Source organism: Ceratotherium simum, chromosome 17, assembly GCF_057802395.1.
Source record: "Ceratotherium simum simum isolate JZ-2026a chromosome 17, ASM5780239v1, whole genome shotgun sequence".
Lineage (NCBI taxonomy): Eukaryota > Metazoa > Chordata > Mammalia > Perissodactyla > Rhinocerotidae > Ceratotherium > Ceratotherium simum.
Window position 1 is genome coordinate 6,127,027 of NC_141916.1, and position 13,392 is coordinate 6,140,418.

A 13,392-nucleotide genomic window follows, 5' to 3' on the forward strand; every position below is an offset into this window, starting at 1 on the left:
CCTAATTTATAAGAAGTTATTTCTGGTCTGTAAAAAGGAAGTGGTACTTTTACTACCCTTCGGCCTCAGACCTGCACAGTCAGCATTCTTCAACCTATACCCTTCCATTTCAAGATGCCCACCTCACCCACTCCTTCACCCTACACAGACCGAGCCCCGACTGTCTACATGGCCTTGTCCTGGGCAGTGGAAACACGGTATATCTATTAGGTAGGCTTGGGTGTGCCCCAATCGACTGATGATAAGAAGCCCTTCTCTCAGAGGACCTCTAACTTACTTGGAGAAAGAAGGCCTACGTTTATACTCGTGAAAAATTAGAGAGCTATACCAGGCGATGTTAGAATCAAACTCGAACTGTCTGTGATTGGTCTTAATAGGGTTCTAGGGTTGTTCTGCGTTTTTAAAAATGAATCAGTAAGTTCCATCTCGTTCCAGTTTGTAACAGAAAGCCAGATTAAAACCGCATCTTCGATGCAGATAGTATGGAACGGTGTGGTCCGCATTGGCTGGGTGAGGGGGTGGGGGTGAGGGTGGGGACCGGCGTGAGCAGAGGGCGGGGAGAGCCCCGGGCAGGGGGCGTGCCGGAGATCGCCTCGAGGACCAGCGTCGCCTGAGGTTGGGACCAGGATCGGGGGCGGTGCCGCGCGGGGGCTCCAGGGAGCGGCTGGGCTCGGGCTCCGGGGTCGGGGCGGCCCCCGCCCGGGGGAGGCGGCGGGGCGGGCGGCTTTGTGGCGCGCGCGGGTTCCAGCGGGGCGGGCCGGCCGGGCGTCCGCTGCCGCGCATCTTCCCGCCGGGCCGCGCATGGCCAGCGCCGCGCCGGCCGGCTTCCCCGCGCGCACCAACGGGCGCCTGGACGCCTTCCTGCGGAGGCACCTGCCGCCCGCCGTCTACGACGCCATCCGCGCCTACGAGCAGTGCGTCGTGGTGTCCGACTCGGGGAAGCACGCCTTCAGGTACGTGGTGCTCAGCGACCGGCTCATCTACCTGACCGAGAACCCGCCCAAGTCCGTCCGGCGGGTCGTGGCGCTGCGGGACGTCGTGGCCATCGACCTGGTGAGGAGCGCGGGCGGGCAGGCGGGCTCGCGAGAGCCCCTTCTTGGGCCCCCATCCCAGCCCTTCTGCATGCGGGGGGGAGGAGGAGGAGGAGAGGAGGAGAGAGGGGTGGCGGACCTTCCCCATCCCGCCCTGGACTCTCGCGCTCTAACTTACTTGGGTACTAGCAGCCACAGAGGAAAGCTGTGGATTGCTGTATGCACCCGAATAAAGATGCCTCTCCCGTTCTGTGTACCGGTCATCCCCCGAACCCCAAAATAGGACTACAGATTTAAGAACATAGCCCCCTATCAAAAGTGTGCTTTAAGGTCATTCCTTCGTTTATTAAGCACCCGGCCTATGCCGGGCGCTGTGCTAGACCCTGAGGATGCAAAAATGAACTAGGGCCCCTTCCTAGAAGCTGCTGTGGGAGAGACAGAAAGCTACCACCAATGCGAATAAATGCCATGCGATGAGTGCTATTATGCCTTGTTTACCTTTTTATCTCCAGCTCTTAGAGCATGTTAGGTGCTCAATAAAGCATTTATGCTTTATTCATGCATAAATGAATGAATGAATGTATGCGTGCATTAATGAGATGTGCACAGGATGCCTGGCCATCTCAAGCGGGTCCCTTGATCCAAGCGGGGCTCAGGCTACGCTGGGAAAACTTCCTGGAAGGAGTCATCAGAGCGGAGCCTTGAAGGCGATACAATCTGGCGCAGCCCCGCCAAGGCCCAGTTTTTGGTCCTGCTACTGTATCCCTTTCCTCCAGGAATAGATTCACTTTATAACCCAGCAACAGAGTGGAAGCTGTCTCCTCTCCAATTACTTTTCTTTCCCCCTTGGCTCCCTTTGTCTGAGCTGCTCTCCAGGTGTGTGCTTCCTTTTTCCATTGGGGACAGGTGTCTCGCCTCATTTTTCTTTCCCTCACCCGAGTCTTTGCATCCCCTAGGGAGAGGTTGGCGAGACTCTTGATGGGGCTGTTTTGCCAAGAGAATCATGGCTTGTTTGGAACACGTCTGTAAGAAAAGAAGAAAATTAAATGAAGAAATAAATGCTTCTTTCCTACTTAAAATACTGCTGTGGGCTAATATCACTGCAAATTTATTTGCTGCTTTTTTGGAGTAAAAGTTGGAAGTAAAACTGCCTTTTCCTCCTTGTCACTATTTGCATTCTCTTGAACTAAAATGTAAAAATTTTTAAATTTCTGACCAAATTTTTTTTTATTGTGAAATTTTTGTTGTACATTATTGTTTATCAGTCACCATATAAGTGCATCCCTCCACCCCTTTTGCCCAACCCCCACCCAGCTAGCTCCTGGTAACCACCAAACAGTTCTGTCTGTCCGTGTATTAGTTTATCTTCCACATATGAGTGAAATCATGCACTGTTTGTCTTTCTCTTTCTGGCTTATTTCACTTAACATAATACCCTCCAGGTCCACCCATGTTGTTGCAAATGGGACGATTTTGTCTTTTTTTTATGGCTGAGTAGTATTCCATGGTATATATATACCACATCTTCTTTATCCAATCATCAGTCGAGGGACACTTGGGTTGCTTCCATGTCTTGGCTATAGTGAATAATGCTGCGATGAACATAGGGGTGCATAAGCCTCTTTGGATTGTTGATTTCAGATTCGTTGGGTAGATACCCAGTAGTGGGATAGCTGGGTCATAAGGTATTTCTATTTTTAATTTTTTGAGGAATCTCCATACTGTTTTCCATAGAGGCTGCACCAGTTTGCACTCCCAGCAGCAGTGGATTAGGGTTCCCAATTCTCCACAGGCTCTCCAGCATTTGTTGCTTTTTGTCTTGGTGATTATAGCCATTCTAACGAGTGTAAGGTAATATCTTAGTGTGGTTTTGATTTGCATTTCCCTGATGATTAGTGATGTTGAACATCTTTTCATGTGCCTATTGGCCATCTGTATATCTTCTTTGGAGAAGTGTCTGTTCATTTCCTCTGCCCATTTTTTTTTTTTATTGATGTTTTAATGGTTTCTAACATTGTGAAATTTTGGGTTGTACATTTTTGTTTGTCCATCACCATATATATGACTCCCTTCACCCCTTGTGCCCACCCCCCACCCCCACTGCCCCTGGTAACCACAGTCCAGTTTTCTCTGTCCATGTGTTGGTTTATATTCCACATATGAGTGAGATCATACAGTGTTTGTCTTTCTCTTTCTGGCTTATTTCACTTAACATAATACGCTCCAGGCCCATCCATGTTGTTGCAAATGGGACAATTTTGTCTTTTTTTATGGCTGAGTAGTATTCCATTGTATATATATATACACCACAATTTCTTAATCCAGTCGTCAGTCGAGGGACACTTAGGTTGCTTCCACTTCTTGGCTATGGTGAATAATGCTGCAATGAACATAGGGGTGCATAAGCCTCTTTGGATTGTTGATTTCAGGTTCGTTGGATAGATTCCCAGTAGTGGGATGGCTGGATCATAGGGCATCTCTATTTTTAATTTTTTTTTTTTTTTTTTAAAGATTTTATTTATTCATTTTTTTCCCCCCAAAGCCCCAGTAGATAGTTGTATGTCATAGGTTCACATCCTTCCAGCTGCTGCACGTGGGACTCGGCCCCGGGCTGGACGGAGAAGTGGCGCCTTGGTGCGTGCCCGGGATCCGAACCCCGGCCGCCAGCATCAGAGCGCGCGCACTTAACCGCTAAGCCACGGAGCCGGCCCTCTATTTTTAATTCTTTGAGGAATCTCCATACCGTTTTCCATAGAGGCTGCACCAATTTGCATTCCCACCAGCTGTGTATGAGGGTTCCTGTTTCTCCACATCCTCTCCAACATTTGTTGTTTTTTGTCTTGGTGATTATAGCCATTCTAACAGGCATGAGGTGGTATCTTAGTGTTGTTTTGATTTGCATTTCCCTGATGATTAGTGATGTTGAGCATCTTTTCATCTGCCTATTGGCCATCTGTATATCTTCCTTGGAGAAGTGTCTGTTCATTTCCTCTGCCCATTTTTTGATCGGGTTGTTTGTTTTTATGTTGTTCAGTTGTGTGAGTTCTTTATATATTATGGAGAGCAACCCCTTGTCAGATGTATGTTTTGCAAATATTCTCTCCCAGCTGGTTGGTTGTCTGTTCATCTTGATTCTGGTTTCATTTGTCTTATAAAAGCTCTTTAATCTGATAAAGTCCCACTTGTTTATTTTTTCTTTAGTTTCCCTAGTCTGGGTAGGCATGTCATCCGAAAAGATTCCTTTAAAACCAATGTCAAATAGTGTGTTGCCTATATTTTCTTCTATGAGTTTTATAGTTTCAGGTCTCACCTTCAGGTCTTTGATCCATTTTGAGTTAATTTTTGTGAATGGCGACAGCACATGGTCCACTTTCATTCTTTTGCATGTGGCTGTCCAGTTTTCCCAACACCATTTATTGAAGAGACTTTCCTTTCTCCATTGTGTGTTCTTAGCACCTTTGTCGAAAATTAGCTGTCCGTATATGTGTGGTTTTATTTCTGGGCTTTCAATTCTGTTCCATTGATCTGTGTGTCTGTTTTTGTACCAGTACCATGCTGTTTTGATTACTATTGCTTTGTAGTATGTTTTGAAGTTAGGGATTGTGATGCCTCCTGCTTTGTTCTTTTTTCTTAGGATTTCTTTAGCTATTCGGGGTCTTTTGTTGCCCCATATAAATTTTAGTATTCTTTTTTCTATTTCTGTGAAGAATGTCATTGGGATTCTGATTGGGATTGCATTGAATCTGTAGATTGCTTTAGGTAATATAGACATTTTAACTATGTTTATTCTTCCAATCCACGCGCATGGGATATCTTTCCATTTCTTTATGTCATCATGGATTTCTTTCAATAATGTCTTGTAGTTCTCATTGTATAGGTCCTTCACTTCCTTGGTAAGATTTATTCCTAGGTATTTTATTCTTTTTGATGCAATTGTAAATGGTATTATCTTTTTGAGCTCTCTTTCTGTTAGTTCATTATTAGCATACAGAAATGCAACTGATTTTTGTAGATTGATTTTGTACCCTGCAACTTTGCTGTAGTTGTTGATTGTTTCTAATAGTTTTCCAACAGATTCTTTAGGGTTTTCTATATATACAATCATGTCATCTGCGAATAGTGAGAGTTTCACTTCTTCGTTACCTATTTGGATTCCTTTTATTCCTTTTTATTGCCTAATTGCTCTGGCCAAAACCTCCAGTGCTATGTTGAACAGGAGTGGTGAGAGTGGGCAGCCCTGCCTCGTTCCTGTTCTCAGAGGAATGGCTTTCAGTCTTTCCCTGTTGAGTATGATGTTGGCTGTGGGTTTGTCATATATGGCCTTTATTATGTAGAGGTGCTTTCCTTCTATTCCCATTTTATTGAGAGTTTTTATCATAAATGGATGTTGTATCTTGTCAAATGCCTTCTCTGCGTCTATTGAGATGATCATGTGGTTTTTATTCTTTGTTTTGTTGATGTGATGTATCACGTTGATTGATTTGCGGATGTTGAACCATCCCTGCGTCCCCGGTATAAATCCCACTTGATCATGGTGTATGATCTTTTTAATGTATTGTTGTATTCGGTTTGCCAATATTTTGTTGAGGATTTTTGCATCAATGTTCATCAGCGATATTGGCCTGTAATTTTCTTTCTTTGTATTGTCTTTGTCTGGTTTTGGTATCAGGGTGATGTTGGCCTCGTAGAATGATTTAGGAAGTGTTCCATCTTCCTCTATTTTTTGGAATAGTTTGAGAAGGATGGGTATTAAATCTTCTTTGAATGTTTGGTAAAATTCACTGGAGAAGCCATCTGGTCCTGGACTTTTATTTTTTGGGAGGTTTTTGATTACTATTTCAATCTCTTTACTTGTTATTGGTCTATTCAGATTCTCCATTTCTTCTTGGTTCAATTTTGGGAGGTTGTATAAGTCTAAGAATTTATCCATTTCTTCTAGATTGTCCAATTTGTTGGCATATAATTTCTCATAGTATTCTCTTATAATCCTCTGTATTTCCGTAGTATCCGTTGTAGTTTCTCCTCTTTCATTTCTAATTTTATTTACTTGAGTCTTTTATCTTTTTTTCTTAGTAAGCCTGGCTAAGGGTTTGTCGATTTTGTTTATCTTCTCGAAGAACCAACTCTTTGTTTCATTAATCCTTTCTACTGTTTTTTTGGTCTCAATTTCATTTATTTCTGCTCTGATTTTTATTATTTCTCTCCTTCTGCTGGCTTTGGGCTTTGTTTGTTCTTCTTTTTCTAGTTCTGTTAGGTGTAATTTAAGGTTGCTTATTTGGGCTTTTTCTTGTTTGTTAAGGTGGGCTTGTATCGCTGTGAGTTTCCCTCTCAGGACCGCTTTTGCTGCATCCCATATGGTTTGATATGGCATATTATCATTCTCGTTTGTTTCCAGATAGTTTTTGATTTCCCCTTTAATTTCATCAATGATCCATTGTTTGTTCAGTAGCATGTTGTTTAATCTCCACATTTTTGTCACATTCCCAGTTTTTTTTTCATCGTTCATTTCCAGTTTCATAGCCTTATGGTCTGAAAAGATGCTTGTTATGATTTCAATCTTCTTAAATTTATTGAGGCTTGCTTTGTTTCCCAACATATGGTCTATCCTAGAGAATGTTCCATGCGCGCTTGAGAAGAATGTGTAGTCAGCTGTTTTTGGATGGAGTGCTCTGTATATGTCTACTAGGTCCATCTCGTCCAGTTTTTCATTTAAGTCTACTATTTCTTTATTGACTTTTTGTCTGGATGATCTATCCATTGTTGTAAGTGGGGTGTTAAGATCCCCTACTATTATTGTGTTGTTGTTGATGTCTCCTTTTAGGGTTGTTAATAGTTGCTTTATGTACATTGGTGCTCCTATGTTGGGTGCATGTATATTTATAAGTGATATGTCTTCTTGATGTAGTGTCCCTTTTATCATTATATATTTCCCTTCTTTGTCTTTCTTAACCTGTTTTATCTTGAAGTCTACTTTGTCTGATATGAGTATGGTCCTCTGCCCATTTTTTGATTGGGTTGTTTGTTTTTTTGTTATTTAGTTGTGTGAGTTCTTTATATGTTATGGAGGTTAATCCCTTGTCAGATATATGGTTTGCAAATATTTTTTCCCAACTGGTGGGTTCCCTATTCATTTTGATGCTGGTTTCATTTGCCTTGTAGAAGCTCTTTAATCTGATGAAGTCCCACTTGTTTATTTTTTCTTTTGTTTCCCTTGTCTGAGTAGACATGGAATTCAAAAAGATCCCTTTATGGCTGATGGCGAGTAGTGTACTACCTATATTTTCCTCCAGGAGTTTTATTTTATTTTATTTTATTATTTTTTTTTTTGGTAAGGAAGTTCAGCCCTGAGCTAACATCTGCCAATCCTCCTCTTTTTGCTGAAGGAGACTGATCCTGGGCTAACATCCATGCCCATCTTCCTCCACTTTATATGGGACGCCGCCACAGCATGGCTTGACAAGCGGTGCGTCGGTGGCGCCCGGGATCCGAACCAGCGAACCCCGGGCTGCCACAACGGAGCGCGCGCGCGCGCTTAACCGCATGCGCCACTGGGCCAGCCCCTCCTCCAGGAGTTTTATAGTTTCAAGTCTCACCTTCAGGTCTTTGATCCATTTTGAGTTAATTTTTGTGTACGGCGAAAGAAGATGGTCTACTTTCATTCTTTCGCAAGTGGCTGTCCAGTTTTACCAGCACCATTTATTGAAGAGACTTTCCTTTCTCCACTGTATGTCCTTAGCTCCTTTGTCAAAGATTAGCTGCCCATAGATATGAGGTTTTGTTTCTGGACTTTCAATTCTGTTCCATCGATCTGTGTGTCTGTTTTTGTACCAGTACCATGCTGTTTTAGTTACTATTGATTTGTAGTATGTTTTGAAGTCACGGATTATGATTCCTCCAGCCTTCTTCTTTTTCAGGATTGCTTTAGCTATACGGGGTCTTTTGTTGCCCCATATGAATGTTAGTATTCTTTTTTTTTTTTTTTTAATTTTATTTATTTTTTCCCCCCAAAGCCCCAGTAGATAGTTGTATGTCATAGTTGCACATCCTTCTAGTTGCTGTATGTGGGACGCGGCCTCAGCGTGGCCAGAGAAGCAGTGCCTTGGTGCGCGCCTGGGATCGGAACCCAGGCCGCCAGCAGTGGAGCGCGTGCACTTAACCGCTAAGCCATGGGGCCGGCCCATGAATGTTAGTATTCTTTGTTCTATTTCTGTGAAGAATGTCCTTGGGATTCTTATTGGGATTGCATTAAAGATTGCTTTAGGTAGTATGGACATTTTAACTATGTTTATTCTTCCAATCCAAGTGCATGGACTATTTTTCCATTTCTTTATGTCATCATTGGTTTCACTCAATAATGTCTTATAGTTTTCATGGTATAGGTCTTTGACTTCCTTGGTTAAATTTACTCCTAGATATTTTATTCTTTTTGTTGCAGTTGTAAATGTGATTGTCTTCTTGAGTTCTCCTTCTGTTAGTTCGTTGTTGGTATATAGAAATGCAACTGATTTCTGTAAGTTGATTTTGTACTCTGCCACTTGGCTGTAGTTGTTGATTATTTCTAATAGTTTTCCAATGGATTCTTTAGGGTTTTCTATATATAAGATCATGTCATCTGCAAACAGCAAGAGTTTCACTTTAGATTCCTTTTATTCCTTTTTCTTGCCTAATTGCTCTGACCAGAACCTCCAGTACTGTGTTGAATAAGAGTGGCGAGAGTGGGCACCCTTGTCTTGTTTCTGTTTTCAGAGGGATGGCTTTCAGTTTTTCCCCACTGAGTATGATGTTGGCTACGGGTTTGTCATATATGGCCTTTATTATGTTAAGGTACTTTCCTTCTATTCCCATTTTGTTCAGAGTTTTTATCATAAATGGATGTTGGATCTTGTCAAAAGCCTTCTTTGCATCTATTGAGATGATCATATGGTTTTTATTCCCCGTTTTGTTAATGTGGTGTATCACATTGATTGAGTTGCGGATGTTGAACCATCCCTGTGTCCCTGGTATAAATCCCACTTGATCATGATGTATGATCTTTTTAAAGTATTGCTGTATTCGGTGTGCCAATATCTTGTTGAGGATTTTTGCATCTATGTTCATCAGGGATATTGGTCTGTAGTTTTCCTTCTTAGTATTGTCTTTGCTTGGCTTTGGGCCTCGTAGAATGTGTTGGGAAGTGTTCCATCTTCCTCTGTTTTTTGGAATAGTTTGAGAAGGATAGGTGTTAAGTCTTCTTTGAATGTTTGGTAAAATTCTCCAGAAAAACCATCTGGTCCTGGACTTTTATTTTTTGGGAGGTTTTTGATTAGTGTTTCCAATCTCTTTACTTGTGATAGGTCTATTCAGGTTCTCTATTTCTTCTTGATTCAGTTTTGGGAGGTTGTATGAGTCTAGGAATTTATCCATTTCTTCTAGATTGTCCAATTTGTTGGCATATAATTTTTCATAGTATTCTCTTATAATCTTTTGTATTTCTGTGATATCTGTTGTGATTTCTCCTTTTTCATTTCTAATTTTATTTATTTGAGCCTTCTTTCTTTTTTTCTTGGTGAGTCTGGCTAAGGGTTTGTCAATTTTGTTTATCTTCTCAAAGAACCAGCTCTTTGTTTCATTGATCCTTTCTACTGTTTTTTTAATTTCAATTTCATTTATTTCTGCTCTGATTTTTATTATTTCCCTCCTTCTGCTGACTTTAGGCTTTGTTTGTTCTTCTTTTTCTAATTCTGTTAGGCGTAGTTTGAGGTTGCTTATTTGGGCTTTTTCTTGTTTGTTAAGGTGAGCCTGTATTGCTATGAGTTTCCCTCTCAGGACCGCTTTTGCTGCATCCCATATGAGTTGGTACGGTGTATTTTCATTTTCATTTGTCTCCAGATATGCTTTCATTTCTCCTTTAGTTTCATCAATGATCCATTGGTTGTTTAGTAGCATGTTGTTGAGTCTCCACAGCTTTGGCACTTTCCCGGTTTTTTCCTTGTAGTTGATTTCTAACTTCATGGCATTATGGTCTGAAAAGATGCTTGTTATGATTTCAATCTTCTTAAATTTATGTAAGCATGCCTTGTTTCCCAACATGTGGTCTATTCTTGAGAATGTTCCATGTGCCCTTGAGAAGAATGTATAATCTGCTGTGTTGGATGGAGTGCTCTGTATCTGTCTATTAAGTCCATCTCATCTAGTTTTTCATTTAGGTCCATTATTTCCTTATTTATTTTCTGTCTGGATGATCTGTCCATTGATGAGAGTGGGGTGTTAAGATCCCCTACTATTATTGTGTTGTTGTTAATATCTCCTTTTAGGTTTGTTAATAGTAGCTTTATGTATCTTGGTGCTCCTGTATTGGGTGCATATATATTTATAATTGATATGTCTTCTTGGTGGAGTGTCCCTTTTATCATTATATATTGCCCCTCTTTGTGTCTCATTACCTGTTTTATCTTGAAGTCAACTTTGTCTGATATAAGTATGGCAACACCTGCTTTCTTTTGTTTGCCATTAGCTTGGAGTATTGTCTTCCATCCTTTCACTCTGCGCCTGTGTTTGTCTTTAGAGCTGAGATGTGTTTCCTGGAGGCAGCATATTGTTGGGTCTTGCTTTTTAATCCTTCCCACCACTCTGTGTCTTTTGATTGGAGAGTTCAGTCCATTTACATTTAGGGTAATTATTGATCTATGGGGGCTTGCTGTTGTTATTTTATCGCTCTTTTTCCGGTTCTTTTGCATTTCTTTTGTTTCTTGTCCTGACTACCAATTTAGTTTGGTAGTTCTGTATGGGGGTTCTCTTACTTTTCTCTTTCTTTATCGTGTGTGATTCTGTTCTGATTATTTGGTTAGTGGTTACCATGAGGTTTGTATAAAAAATCTCATGGATGTGATAGTCCATTTTTTGATGGCCTCTTATTCCCTTAGACTAAGTCAACTCGATCCCTTTCCTCTTCCCCTTCTAAGTTATTGTTGTCACATCTTATTCCTTCTTGTGTTGTGAGTTCGTGTTTAACATGATGAGGTTATATTTATGCTTGGTGCTTACCTTCCCTTGATCTTTGGTTTTATAATTAAGGGTTTGCTAATGTATTTTGGTAGAGGACTGCAATTTTTCTGGTTTTGTTGACCTGTTTTCCTCCTTGTTCAAAACTTTGCATCCTCTTTCTCTGTTTTTCCTCAGGGATGAGGGCCTTCTTGAGCCTTTCTTGTAGTGGGGGTCTTGTGGCAATGAACTCCCTTAGCTTTTGTTTATCTGGGATAGTTATTATTTCTCCATCATATCTGAAGGATATTTTTTGCTGGATAGAGTATTCTTGGTTGAAAGTTTTTGTCCTTCAGAATTTTGAATATATCGTTCCACTCTTTCCTAGCCTGTAAAGTTTCTGTTGAGAAATCGGCTGAGAGCCTGATAGGAAATCCTTTGTATGTTATTTTTTTTTTTGTCTAGCTGCCCTTAATATTTTTTATCATTGACTTTTGCCAGCTTTACTACTATATGCCTTGGAGAGGGTCTTTTCGTGTTGATATATTTAGGAGATCTGTTTATTTCATTCACTGGTATTTCCAGCTCCTTCCCCAGGTTTGGGAGGTTCTCAGATATTATTTCTTTGAACAAGTTTTCTATTCCTTTTTCCCTCTCTTTTCCCTCTGGAATACCTATAATCCTTATGTTGGATTTCCTAATTGAGTCGGATATTTCTCAGAGTTTCTTCATTTCTTTTTAGTCTTAGTTCTCTTTCCTCCTCCATCTGGAGCACTTTTGCATTGCTTTCCTCAATATTGCTAGTTCTTTCCTCTATATTGTCAGCTCTGATGCTTAAGGCTTCCAGATTTGTCTTTATCTCCTCTATTGTGTTTTTCATCTCTAAGATTTCTGATTGGTTTTTTTTTATAGTTTCAATCTCTCTTGTGAAGAAATGCCTGATTTCATTGAATTGTCTGTCTGTGTTTTCTTGTATTTCATTAAGCTTTTTTATGATGGCTATTTTGAATTCTCTTTCATTAAGGTTATACATTTCTCTGCTTTCCAGGTTGACATCTGGGTGCTTGTCATTTTCCTTTTGGTCTGGAGATTTAATATATTTTTGCATGATGCCTGTTGGTGTTGGCTTACTTTTCCTCATAGTGAAAATATATGGTCACAGTTTCCTCTTGCCGCGGCTGGGTGTGGGTCAAGGGCTGTGTATTCTGGCCTGCCTCAATCCACAGGCCAGGGGCACTTTCGTTGGCCCCTGGCTGATCTGCGGCGTGGCTGAGTGGAGGCTGCTGGGGGGAAGCGTGGGAACAGTTGGAGCTGGAGCGTGGGAACAGCTGAGACTGGAGCGCAGCTAGGCCAAAGCAGCTGGGGCTCAGGTGTGGGTGGGTTGAAGCAGCTGCAGCTGAAGTGCTGCTGGGCCAAAGAAGCAGGAGCTGGAGCACCGCTGGGCCGAAAAAGCTGGAACTGGAGTGCCGCTGGGCCGAAGAAGGAAGAGCTGGAGCGCTGCTGGGCCAAAGAAGCTGGAGCTGGAGCGCCACTGGGCCCAAGAAGCTGGAACTGGAGTGGGCTGGGCTGAAGTTGCTGGCACCAAGTCAGCTGGAGCCTGGGCACAGGCCAAGCCGAAGCAGTTGGAGCTGGGGGGTGAGGGGGGGCGATCAAGCCAAAGGAGCTGGGGGCGGGCATGGTCCAGCCGAAGGAGCTGGGGCCGTGGCACGGTGGAGCCAGGGACGCTGGAGCCGTGGCTTGGTCCAGCTGGAGCAGCTGGGGCTGTGGTGTGGTGGGGCCTGAGCTGCTGCTGCCTCTGGTGCGGGGGTGCAGGCTTGCCCCACTGCTGGTCAGGCCTGGGCACCTGGGAGCCGCTGCCTGTGGGGGTGGGGCTCGGTCACGCTGCCCCTGCTGGTGGGGCCTGGGCGCCTGGGAACCGCTGCCTCTGGGGACGGGGCTGAGCTGAAGCGCCAGTCAGGCAGGCCGGGTAGGGGAGGGGCGCTTACTTTCGCCTCCCCAATCTCAGAGGTTTCTCGCCTTGCTGTTGCTCTCTGCTCTCCTGAGGTGCTCATTGTTGAAACTACCCTCACAACAGCTCTGCTCCCTCTGTAGGGGGCTCCCCTCAGGCTGTGAGGGGTCTTGGAGAGTGCCGTTTTTCACGTGGTGAGCCACCCCTCCCCCTCCTGTGAGAGCCACGTGGTCTCAGTCTCTGGGTCGCAGTCCTTGGGGAGGGAAGGGAGTTCCTCTTACCTCGTTGCACTTACTCTGGGGATTCCAGCACCTCAGTCCTCGGGTGTCTGGCTGCCTGGGTGCCTCAGACATCCCCTGTGTTGTGTCAATAGCTTCTCTTGGAATATGAATGTCCTTTTTGTTGTGTCTTAGAGGGGGAGAGTTCAATGGGGGAAGCTCACTCCACCATGAT

At 43.0% G+C, this 13,392-nt stretch overlaps 1 protein-coding gene across 3 annotated transcripts in view; it reads left to right on the forward strand.

The window, feature by feature from the left end:
* The first annotated feature begins 765 nt into the window (after nt 1–765).
* C17H12orf56 (chromosome 17 C12orf56 homolog) overlaps nt 766–13,392 on the forward strand; it is a 96,186-nt gene continuing 83,559 nt past the window's right edge. For all 3 annotated transcript variants that reach the window (XR_015554914.1, XM_014786760.2, XM_087442084.1), the window contains exon 1: nt 766–1,053. Coding sequence is in view for 2 of the 3 variants with exons in the window: in XM_014786760.2 (XP_014642246.2) it covers nt 802–1,053 (252 nt within the window). In the remaining variant the exon portion in view is untranslated. The remainder of the gene's footprint in view (nt 1,054–13,392) is intronic.